General features: G+C 37.5%; 1 protein-coding gene across 4 annotated transcripts in view; it reads left to right on the forward strand.

Moving 5' to 3' along the window:
- Nucleotides 1-12,500, forward strand: part of LOC124953057 (protein scalloped) — a 181,875-nt gene that overhangs the window by 162,091 nt on the left and 7,284 nt on the right. For all 4 annotated transcript variants that reach the window (XM_047503918.1, XM_047503908.1, XM_047503936.1 and 1 more), the window contains one exon: nt 7,736-7,866. In XM_047503918.1, coding sequence (XP_047359874.1) covers nt 7,736-7,866 — 131 coding nt within the window. The remainder of the gene's footprint in view (nt 1-7,735; nt 7,867-12,500) is intronic.

Genomic DNA, 12,500 nt, shown 5'->3' on the forward strand with positions numbered 1-12,500 from the left:
CCGCTTTAATCCCTTTTCGTTTTATGAGCGCCTTTTACGAGCCTACTTTCTCCTCTCTCTCTCTCTCTTTCTCTCTCTCTCTCTCTCTCTCTCTCTCTCTCTCTCTCGCTCTTTCTCTCTCTCTTTCATACCCCCTTCTATATACGAACGATCTCTCATCGATAGATACTTTTCGAATGATACGAAGGATTTTACGATTGCTAACGCTTACAAATGTTGTGCCTGAAAGGTTCGAAAAGGTTAAGGAGATCGTTACCATTACGATAATATCAATCGAAGGAGATTCTAATAGAAATTTTGTTCAATGCTTCGGACGGATAACTTTTTGCCTTTTTTTTTCTTCTTTATCTTCTTTCTTCTTCTTCTTCTTCTTCTTCTTCTTCTTCTTTTCTTTTTTCTTTGTTCCTTTCTTCTTTCTTCTTGTTTATTTATTTCTATTTTTCTTTTTTTTTTTTTATTTTCTTTTTTTTTTTTGTTCTTTTTTGGGGAGGAGGGAAAAATATCTACCCACACTATTGCACAGCTTCACATGGATAATATTAAATTGATCAATAAATAACGTGGAAATTTTCAAGATTCTTTTATATAGGTATGTAAATAAACATGACTGTATTCAATAATATTTTTTTTTCTTTTTCTCTTCTTTCATCTTTTCTTTTTTTCTCTCTTTTAATCGAAGACTTTTCATTTGTTGAAAATTAATCATCAATCTAATTGGCAATATTATATTAATTCACGTAATAAAATGCAATTCAATACAATACCATTTCATAAGTATATTATGGTGTCTTTTTTTTTTTTTTTTTATTTATTTACATCTAAAATAATAATAAAAAAAAAAAAAAAGAGAAAAAAGAATTGGGACATTATTTATCTATCAATATCCTATACTAGTAAACGCGATCGGTATATATATAACAATAATATTTTATGATATACTACGTTATTTATTTATGTATAAAATACTATGTTTTCCGACAATACTTTTGTTGTTTATTGATCGACCGGAATATATAATAATACAATTGAATTTTATTGGAAGAATGAATAAATATTGTTTTGCGAAAGAAATATGACAAATCCGATCGTCACGATCTCTCTTTCCTTTATTTCATTGTTTCTTAACCATTTTAATAAACTTTAAATGTATGTGCAACGACGTTTATACGAGTACCGTCGTCTTTATCGTTCTCGTCGACGTCTAGTCTGAAACGAGAGCAAGATCGACGAAATGGTAGATCGTAAAGGGAGCCGATTTGCGAGCCCAAACCATTTCCGAAAGACGAATGATTTTTCTATTCGGGAAATGGGATCGATCGGTATATATATGTATATATGTATATATATATATATATACACACGCACATATAGAGATGTACACACGTACATAGATACATATGTACATAGTTATATTTCGATGTACCCGATTCGCCTTTGCGATATTGAAAGACATTTACGATATTGTCATAGAAATTGTTAGAATTTATTTTTCATCTTGAAAAATAATAAGTTCTCTTCGAAAGTTTTTTCTTTATTCTTTTCTTTTGTTTTCTTTCTTTCTTTTTTTCTTTTTCTTTTTCTTTTCTTTTCTTTTTTTTTTCTCGAAAACACTTTGAAAAATTCCAAAACTATATTATTTTATTACTGATAAGTCATAGAGGAGGGATCATCGTAAGGAACAATTGAAGAGCATATTTTCTCGAATTTTTCTTCATAGATATACGGAGGAGTTGAACTCAGAGCCGACATATCTATGCATATGCAGAAAGAAAAAGAGAGAAAGAGAGAGAAAGAAAGAGAGAGAGAGAGAGACAGATAGACATAATTTGGCCCAATTTTGAATATTTCAAAGAAGATAGAGAAACGTATTCTCCCTTATGATCAAACTCACTATTCGTGTTCGCCTTTACGAGTACATAGGTCGTTTTAAAACGAATAGAAGACTTTCTCGTCTGTACCTTTCGCGTAATAGAAGGTGTAGGAGGAGGAAGAGAGGGAAAAAGAAAAAGAAGGAGAACGATCGGAGGATGTCGGTGACGATGAGTACGAGTAAAAGAAGTAAACCGGTAAGCGAGAGAGCAGGAAAGAAGAAAAGAAGGAGAAAAGGGTGGGTGGGTGGGTGGTTGGGAGGATAGGGAAGAGGACAGAGTTACGCGTTAGGAGAAGGTTCTAGCAAGGGACGTGAAAGACGAGAGAAACGTGAAAGTGCTAAAGTGTATGTGTAGATACCTATAACTGCGAGCGAGTTGGTCGTGTGTCGGGAGACAGAGAGGGAAGATAGAGGAGAAGGTAGTAGAAAAAGAGAGAGAAGAGAGAAGAGAACGGTAGAGATAGTTTGTCGGTGTAGTCGGTTGAAGTAAGAGAGAAATAGAGAGGGAGAGAAAGAGAGAGAGAGAGAAAGAGAGAGAATGAGGGTTGCGTGTCGAGGGCTTGCAATGCCCCTTTTCGTTCTCTCCCTTCTCCCTTCGTTCGTAGGAAGGGGGTCGGAGGGATGGTAGGAGTATGGGGTTTGGGGGAGGAATAGGAGGAGATGGTGGAGGTGGTAGGGTGGCTCAGAGGGTGGCGAAACTATGCGAAGAATGTGCAATTAGTGAACGGAGCACGAGGCGAACGGAGAGAGGAGGTGGGACGGCCGGGATCCCGGAAAGGGACCGTCTGCGGGAGGGTAGAGAAGGGCAAAGGGTGGGTAGAGCTTGGCGGAGGATATGATATGGTGTGCCCACGGTCGCACGATCGCGTTCGTGTTGGTACGAATGTCAGCGACGATACGACGCCGACTACGACTACGACGACGACGACGACGACGACGACGACGACGTCGACGACGACGACGACGACGACGACGACGACAACGACAACGACGACGACTAGTACTACTGCTACTATGACGTTACTGCTTCTGGTCTACGTTTTGTGTTAGTGGTAGTAGTAGTAGTAATAGTAATAGTAGTAGTAGTAATAGTAGTAGTAGTAGTAGCGTCGGTGTTGATGGTGTTGGTGATGGTGGGTACTGGTAGGTACATATCTACCTACCTAGTAGCGTAGCAGAGAAGAAAATGGAAAGAAAGGAAGATGGATGGAATGGCGCCCTGGGACGATAAGAAGAAGAAGAAGAAGAAGAAGAGGAGGAGGAGGAGGAGGAGGAGGAAGAGAAGGAGAAGGAAGAGAAAGAGTAGAAGGAGGAGCGAGGGTTCGCTGCCTGATGTTACTTTGGAAACTGAAAGAAAGAGAGAGAGAGAGAGAGAGAGAGAGAGAGAGAGAGAGAGAAGGGTGAAGAAGGTTAGGGGTGTAGTAAAGGAGAGGGGATACTTTTCGGAGGAGGGCTAAGCGTGTCAAGATTCGAAGATGCTCCTTCCGGCGCAAGGACACTTATCGACTTCTATCCTCTTTTCACGGCTGAAAGTCACGTCGTTTTACGTCCGCCCTAATCGAAAGAAAAGAAAAGAATGGAGGGAAAAAAAAAAAAAAAGAAAAAAGAAAAAAAAAGAAAAAAGAAAGAAAAGAAGAGAAAAGAAAAGACTCCTCTCGTTTTCTTTCAGATCCGTTCTAACAAATTCTCTTTATACTAGAGAGCTATAAGTCTTTTGTCAATGACGAGGGTATTACTGCGATAAAACGGATCTGATCTTTTTAACAAAATTTATTTGTATTATTTATAATTAAACGAACATACGCACATAATATATATATATATATATATATATATATATATATATATATATATATATATATATAGAAAGGGAGGATAAGAGAAACGAAGGTAAATCAAGTAGATGGTTAAATCGATCCGAAATAGATCTCAAGTGGTAGGATTTGATAGGTCTTTGAAGTGTCTTCCCGAGCGAATAGTAACAGGCAGGATAGCAAGAGAGAGAGAGAGAGAGAGAGAGAGGGAGAAGAGGTAGGGAGGGAAAGCTTTAGGCCCGCTTTTCGAGTGGTCATCCCTTAACTCGAACCTAACCGCTCGACCGTATATTTGCTAATTGACTAAACGAGCTTAAACGCACTTCGAGACCTGGAGGACCGGGATGAGGCACTGTTTGTGAACCATCCATTAGTGGCGATGCTTCGCGGTGAGGTCCCGATGTATTCAGAAGGACCATTCGCGCACAATTCCGCGTTCTCGATATGTCAAAAGCGAGACCCTTCTGTTTGTGTCAACGTAAGCAATATAATCGTCAAGGTCATCTGATAGTGTCAATTATCAAATTATGAAAAATAATATTTGTCATGATTTTGGACGATATCGTTTTAATTCAAACGATATCGTCGAATTAAACAGTCGAATTTCATTGAGAAATTATTTCAATGAAAATTCTTAGTAATTCTTGATTTAATTTGTAGGATAACGAAATGTAGTTACTTACTTACTACGGTCAATGTCTTATTCTTGCATATATTATTTGTATCTTTCGTTACTGAAGGGAACAATAGAAAGAGGAAACAGAGAGAGAGAGAGAGAGAGAGAGAGAGAGAGAGAGAGAGAGAGAGAGAGAGACAGAGAGACAGACAGAGAGCAAGGGAAAGACCGTGCCCAGTGCTCGTTACTTCGAGTCCACGATCATAATGGCCCTTCTTGTTAAATTGAGCATCAGGCAAGTGATTTACGTTGATTGCTCGTCGCGTCGCATCGTGCACATTCAGAGGTCCCTATCCGATCATCGTTGGTAGTACGCATACGTAGATACACAGAAGTAATCTACGAAGATATACTATGTAGATCTTCAACGACGTTGATCGATCTCTATACATATTATCTGCATATATCACCATCGATCGATCGATCTTCAATTTTAATGTACAACGAAACGATTCAAATGTATTTCCGTACAATTAAATTAAATTAAATTAAATTAAATTAATATCTTTCGATTTAATTTAAATATAATTGTCTTTGAGAAAAATGAAAGGAAAGAAAGAATGAAAGAAGAAATTAAAAAGGAAAGAAAAAAAAAAAAAAAGTAGAATGAGAAAGAATTTGTCGAGCAATGTGTGTTGAGTTGACCTATTTAAATTTGTTGAATTTTTCGAGATATAAAGAGAAAATACGAAAGAGAGGTAACGTAAAAGAGTCCTTTGTATCCAGTATTGTATCCAAGCTATTTCGAACTATCGTAACCGAGCTCCATCGAAGAATGTTCGGCCTTCAAAAACAGAGAAGGAACGCGCGCTCAGCAATGGCGCGCGGTTCATAGCGAGCCATTTAAAGGTCTTTGCAAAATTGAGTCATCACGCGGTTCGCCTGGAATCTCGAATATTTTCCTCCCGATGCTTCGGCTTCTCTTCGACCCCTTGCACACCAACCACCTTTCTCTTCTGGTAACGCCATCTAAACCTCTTTTCCACGTTATTATCATTGAATCTCTCATAGTAACCCTTATATCGGGATTCCACGAAATCTTAGATTTCTCCGATCATCCGTCGTTTTCTTATTTGTCTCTTAGTTTGAAAATTATTTTCTTTGAGAACAATTAAAATCGATTAATTAAGAAATAATGTTCCTTTTAATTTTTTTTACTCATCCTCTAATAATATTACATATATATATCATAAACACTGATTATAATCGATCGATTATATTTAAGAACAACGATTGAGAGAATAATTTTTCAATCGATTAACTATAATTTAACGATATATATATATATATATATATATTCCTTCTTTTTTTTTTTCGTCGTATCTCCAAATTTATAAAAATTCTTAATCGTTTGATTATCATTAAGAACAAAAAAGAATAATGATTATTTTATTTCGTAAATCTACGGATAATATAAATTATTTTCATAATGGGCCATTCTTCTTTATAAAGATTCCCTACTCGATGATCTCTTAACTTTCATAGTTCCATCGTTTCTATTCGCCCGTGGAACAATCGTGCGCGTTCACCAACGTTAATATCCTCATTCTCGTTCTGGTCTCGTGCGAGCTCTCTCGCATTTAATCGCGGTGAGCCATGTTTTATTTCTCTTCATTTATAATCGTAGCTACGAGTGGAACAAACGGACAGCATCGGGCATGTTCTACCATGCGTTTCGCGACCCACTGAAAACTCGAATGCAGTGCTCGAATTAATTTGAGTGTACGTGTACCTTTCTCTCTCTCTCTCTGTCCTGTCTTTCTCTCCCCTCTCTCTTCTCTTTCTCTCTCTCTCTTTCTCTGTTTCTCTCACCCCTTTAGCCTTTGCCAACCAACCCCTCTACCCTCTCTTGTGTATGCTCTTTAAATCCGTGCTCGTTGTCGGCCGAGTATTTCGTGTTTACCCAACTACGCCGATTAAAAGCGTGTCTCTCTCTCTCTCTCTCTCTCTCTCTTTCTCTCTTTCTCTTTCTTTCTCTCTTTTTCTCTCTCTATCTCTATCTCTATCTCTATCTCCTTCTCTTTTCAACCTTCCTCTGCAGGTACTTTTTACGTTGGGTGCTCTTTTGCATGCACGATCTAACATCGTTTTCCTTCTGCTCCTTTTTTTTTCTACTTTTTCTCTCTTTTTTACTTCTTTTTATTTTTTTTTTTTCTTTTCTTTTCTTTTTTCACCTTTTTTTCGTCCTCTTCCCGTTTTTTTTTTTTTTTTTTTTTTTTCTTTTTCCTAAGGCATTACGCGTTTATTACAGGACTCACGCGAGACATGTTCCATGTATGCAAATGCAATTCCTTTTCCTAGAAATCGAATCGTGTTATTTTTTTTTTTTCTTCCTTCTTCGAGATGGTTGCAAAGTTTTGCGATTACGATTTTATCCGCGAAACGAAATTGTACGATAAAAAGTTAATGTTTAGAAGAGGTGTTGCAACGATATGGATTAATAAAACAAAATTAGAAATGTATTATTCAAATAATTCAAATACTATTCTCTCTCTGTTTTCCATCGTTATGAATAAGAGAAAGAAAATTTCAAAGTTTCTAAGGAATCTAATCTCTTACTCTCTCTTTCTTTCTCTCTCTCTCTCTCTCTCTCTCTCTCTCTCATTCTATCTTTCTCTTTCGCTCTGTCTCTGTCTTTCTCTTTCATTCTTCTCCTCGTTTGTTTTCGCACGGTCATCTGGATATTACTCCGAGTTAGATCCAATTTATCGCGACGATAGAAGTTCTTCAACGTAACGGAAAGACGAACGTGAGACTATCTGAGATCGAGAACGAAGAGTTAAAGCAGACCCCGATGCGAATGGAAAGGGTTCTGTTGAAACTCACGTAAAATCTCGATTGGCTCCTTGACCCTTAAGCTAAGATGCGCAGACCATCTGTCGGACCGTTTATATTCGAGTTATAATTATCTTATATATATATATATATATATATATATATATATATATATATGAGTACGCACACACATATATTAGAATAGAAAGTATCTATCTTAATAGGGTTCAAAAATAGTTCATGGTGAAGCATGAAAAAAAAACATAAAAAAGAATATACATATACGTAAAAAGAAATCGAAGGATAGAAAAGACATCATCATCATTATCATCATCATCATTATCATCATCGTCATTATCATCATCATCATCATCATCATCATCATCATCATTTTATTTTCCAACGAAATATGTATTGTCCACGTTTCATTTTTTTTGTTCGCAACAATCTACACATCTTCGAATGTAAAAGTTGAGAAAGATCGACGTGGTTAATCGATTGTGAATATACGATCGAGTATATATATATATATATATATATATATACCTATAGACGTGATCAATATGTATGTAACACGTTCCTTCTTCTTTTCTGTTGCAGGTCGGAACGAGCTGATCGCCCGTTATATCAAATTAAGGACCGGTAAGACGAGAACACGAAAGCAGGTCTCCTCGCACATACAGGTCCTAGCGAGGAGAAAACTTCGTGAGATCCAGGCGAAACTCAAAGTGGTGAGTGTTATATTGAAACTTATTTATCTATCCACGTACATACGTAAAAACAAACATATTTATATATATATATATATGTATATAAATATATATTTATATATATATTTATATATATAGTGGCTGAAATGTCTATTATTGACCTTTTTACCCCGTTTATTTTTTATGAACCCGTTTTTGCCCCCTCCTTTGAAACCAATAAGTTCTCCCCCCCCCCACTACCACCACCACCCACCCACCATTAATCCTTTAATAATACGCTATTAATATAATGGATAGATCTTATGGTCCTTTTTTTTTCTATTGTATTTGTTTGTTTTGTTCTTTTCTCTCTCTCTCTCTTTTTGTTTTCTTTTTTTCTTTTTTTTTTTTCTAATTTTTTTATTTCCTCCCCTTTCTTCAATTTTTCTTTATTCGTTCGGTCATCGATTTGTTTGTTTATTTATTTATTTATTTTTATTTACTTTTTTTTTCCTTTTTTATTTATTTTCCCCTTTTAATTCATTCTTGTTGTTACTGTGAACTCTCCGTTCTCTCTTTTCCTTTCTTTTTTTTTTTTTTTTTTTCCTTTATTTATTTTACTTTTTTAATTTCTTTTTTATTTTTATTTTTTGTTTGTTTCGTTTCGTTTCGTTTCTCGTCCACCCACGTATATATTACACGCGAGACCATGGTATTCGTCGAATTTCGCGTGAGCCGCGCGCAACTTCCTTAATTTTGTGGAGGGATAAAAGCGGTTCGATGCTTCCGTACGTTTTCTCGCGGTTCGTTCAAGGAAAAATAAATAAAAATAGAAGGAAATAGGGAAAACGGTAGAGAGGAGTCGACGAAGACGAAGTAGAAGTAGAAGAAAAAGTAGAAGAAGAAAAAAGAATGAAGGAAAAGGAAAAGAGAAAGAAGAAAAGGAAGAAGAAGAAGAAGAAGAAGAAGAGAGAAAGTGAGACAGAGAGAAAGAGTGGGTGGGAGGAAGAGTAACGGGAACCTCTTTTCCCTTGTAGCTCGAAGGAAGGAACTTTCGCATAACGGGCTGGCTCGCCGTGTATTTTAAGGGTCCGGAGACAATATTATCTCGAGCGAAAGGAAGAAAAACACGCGTAATTGCGTCGCCTCTTACGCGAGAGAAAGAAAAGGATAAAAAGGAAAGGATATATATAAAGAGAAAGAGAGAGAGAGAGACAGACAGAGAGAGAGAGAGAAAGAGAAATGGATAGGGTGAGAATTTACGAGAGAAAGAGCGATAAGCGATATTGAGAAATCCGAGGAACGTCCATTCGTTCGAAAACGAAGGACGTCGAGAGCTTTACAGTGGAATAAATCACGCGTAAAAATGAACCCCGGGCGCGTTTAATCAACAGCTAAATTATTAAAGCGATTCGCGAACAATCGTGCCCGCTCTCGCGAAGCCCACGTTTCTGCGTCCACTCTCTTCACCCTCTTTCTCTCTCTCTCTCTCTCTCTCTTTCTCTCTCTCTGTCTCTCTCTGTCTCTCTGGCTCCCTCCTATCATCCCTGTTAATAAATCAAAGTACGATTCATTCCGTGCTTCCGTTCGACGCGGAGATATAGAGTAGGGTGGGAGGTGTGTAACACAGAACGAGGGGAAAATGGAGGAATGGAGAAAGCGTATTACGCCGATAATAAAAGGGATGAAAAGGAAAAGCTTACTGTAAAACAATATTATTTGTTTCTGTTTCAATGGAATATATATGGTAATGTTTCTGTTTCAATGGAGATATATATATATATATATGTATTATTTATTTATAAAAAGAAAAACAAGCAAAAACGAAAGGATCATTTGGGAAAATGAAAATTATTGTTTCAAATCGATCACTGTTTCTTCTTTCCTTATTCTTTATTTTTTGTTTTTTGTTTTTTTCTTTTCTTTATTTTCTTTCTCCATTATTTCCTTTACTTCTTCTTTTCTTTATTTTTTTTTTTTTTTTTTTCTTTTTTTTTTTTTTTTTTTTATCGCACAATCGAAACGAAAATAATTATCATATAATATATTCTCGATTGGACGTCAATGGAATAAAGGAAATACTTTCGGAAATTAATTTGATCGACTTTCAAGAGCTCGTTCACATTATTGCCGTCCGTTGTTAGTCCTAGTCGCATTAAACGTTCGAAACGTTAATTAACGAATGAATGACAAATGGATACGAGGAGAGAAACATATACACTCCTCAGTCTCTTCCCTCTGTATCCCATTCTCACTCCTTTCGATTCTAATTAGTGATTCGTGGGAAAACGCTTTTGGAAGTTCTCAAACACTACATTTTAGGATGAAAGCGTCGCGAGGTACGGGGAAGCTCTCTCTCTCTCTCTCTCTCTCTCTCTCTTTCTCTTTGGCCGCACTTACGCATACCTTGAACATTATTCGAGAGAGAAGAGTCAGCAACACCACGAAAGAGGAAGGAGTGAAGAAGAGGTGGGGGCAACGTCCAAAGCGCGCGACGGACGTAATTTTCTGCTTGCCGCGTTTCGGGAAAGAGCCGAGTAACCAACCCTCTACCACTATTTCGACCATTTCGTTACTACAACGTTGAAGACCTTTCTCTCTATCTCTCTTTCTCTCTCTCTCTCTCTCTCTCTCTCTCTATATATATATATATATATATATATATATATATATATATGTATGTATGTATGTATATATATATATACATCTTTCTCTTTCTCTCTTTCTCTCTTTATATTTGAAGTTTCCTCAACTCCCGAGATCCGTCTACCGCAAAAGGAATTTTTTAGACGACATAGCGAATTCGACGAAAAAGAAAAAAAAAGAAGAAAAGAGAAAAGAAAAAAAGGAAATCAGCTCGCGTGATTTATTTAAATTCTTTTCGTTAATACAAGTACATACTATTCCTTTTTTCTCTTTTTCTCTCTCTCTCTCTTTCTCTCTCTCTCTCTCTCTCTCTCTCTCTTTCTCTCTCTCTTTCTCTCTCTCCCTCTCGAGTTCTCCCTGTGGTAATTGTAGGATGGCATAACGTTAAACAGCTAATTTGCTTGTGAAAGAAAATAAAGAGCACGTAAAAGGTAACTTTGGTGGTACCTTTAATTCCAAAATCGTGGCTCGTAGTGTAACGTCCTATGAAAATCCGTACTTTGTATGGGACGGGAAAAAAATTGTCGAAAAAAGGGGAGACGAAAAGTGAACGAAAAAAAGAAATAAAAAAAGAGAAATATAGAAAGAGAGAGAGAGAGAGAGAGAGAGAGGGGGGGAGAGAGAGAAATTCGAGCAGCGCGAAGCCACGATTCGGTGTGTTTCAATTTTTCGTCCTATCTGTTTCGAAAATAATAGCCGCGTGTGCGCATTCTAGTCTAATTGATCGTTGCTGTGTAAACGTAGCTTCGGATGGCGGGATGCCCAAAAACGACCGTACGGCATTTCAGAATGTCGATAAACATGTCCAGCTCGTTGCCCATCCAATCCCGCATTCCTAGCGTGTATTTGGGAGAGATGCGCAGGATAAGGGACGTCAGGGGATAGGAAGGAAGGAGGAAGGAAGGTTGGTGGAGGGAAGGGTGAGGAGTGGAACTGGCTCGTCGAGGACTGGGATGAGAACGGATGGACGAACGGACGAACGGACGGACGGACGGAAGGACGGGCGGATGGATAGACGGATGGACGGATGGACGGACGGACGGACGGATGGACGGACGGATGGCTGAGTTTGGAGGAAGGGGTTGGGGTGCGCTGAAGTGAGCAAAGGGAGGGCAGGGATACGATCGGAGTTGCGCCGTTAGCAGAGGGTAGAAATTAAAAAAAAGCTCTGCACGCCGACTCCCTCTCAATTAACCCAATTGATTTTCCACTATAAACCGTTCGCGGCCGGTGGCCAGCGGCGTTGCGTTCGGAAAGAGAGGAAGAGAGAGAGAGAGAGAGAGAGAGAGAGAGACAGACAGAAAGAGAGGGAGAGAGAGAGAGAAAGAGATTTTTTGTTTGCTATCGGCATTCAGGCTTTCACGAAGGTATTTATGCGAGATGCCTCGTCGTTTAACGTTATACTTTGCCCTGGGACAAACGTGCACGCTTAAAACTTTATTTTTTTTACTCTCTCTTTCTCTCTCTCTCTCTTTCCCTATGTGTATATATATATATATATATATCGCCGTTTGTCGTTCTTTCTGTTTTATTTCAATTTTTCTTTTTCTTGTTTTGTTTTATTTCTTTTTTCTTTTTATTTCATTTTATTTATTTATTTATTTATTTATTTTTATTTTTTTTATTTTATTTTACTTTAAAACCTTTTCATTTTCGGTCGAAATAAGCGTTTGGAATATATAATCGAGGAAGGGAATGCGCCCGGGTTGGATTTTCGTCGATGTACGCGATCGATGAATTCTTCGTGTTTCGTGTACCTTTATAGAACACGCTTTTATTCCAAGCACCAAGCCAACATCGAGTCCTCTATTATGGATTTATGAACGAAATTGAAAATCCCTGTCGGGGGAGTGGCAGTTTTTTGAACATTCTGACTGTGCATGGTTCTCTCTCTTTCTCTCTCTCTCTCTTTCTTTCTCTATCTCTATCTCTTTACCTTTTCCTTTTGTTTTTTGTCTCTCTCTCTTTCTCTCTTACTCATTTATTCGTTTAATTCATCAGCTATTTCAGTCGATCCTGATTAAAATGAA

The sequence above is a fragment of the Vespa velutina genome, chromosome 1, assembly GCF_912470025.1.
Source record: "Vespa velutina chromosome 1, iVesVel2.1, whole genome shotgun sequence".
Classification (NCBI taxonomy): Eukaryota; Metazoa; Arthropoda; class Insecta; order Hymenoptera; family Vespidae; genus Vespa; species Vespa velutina.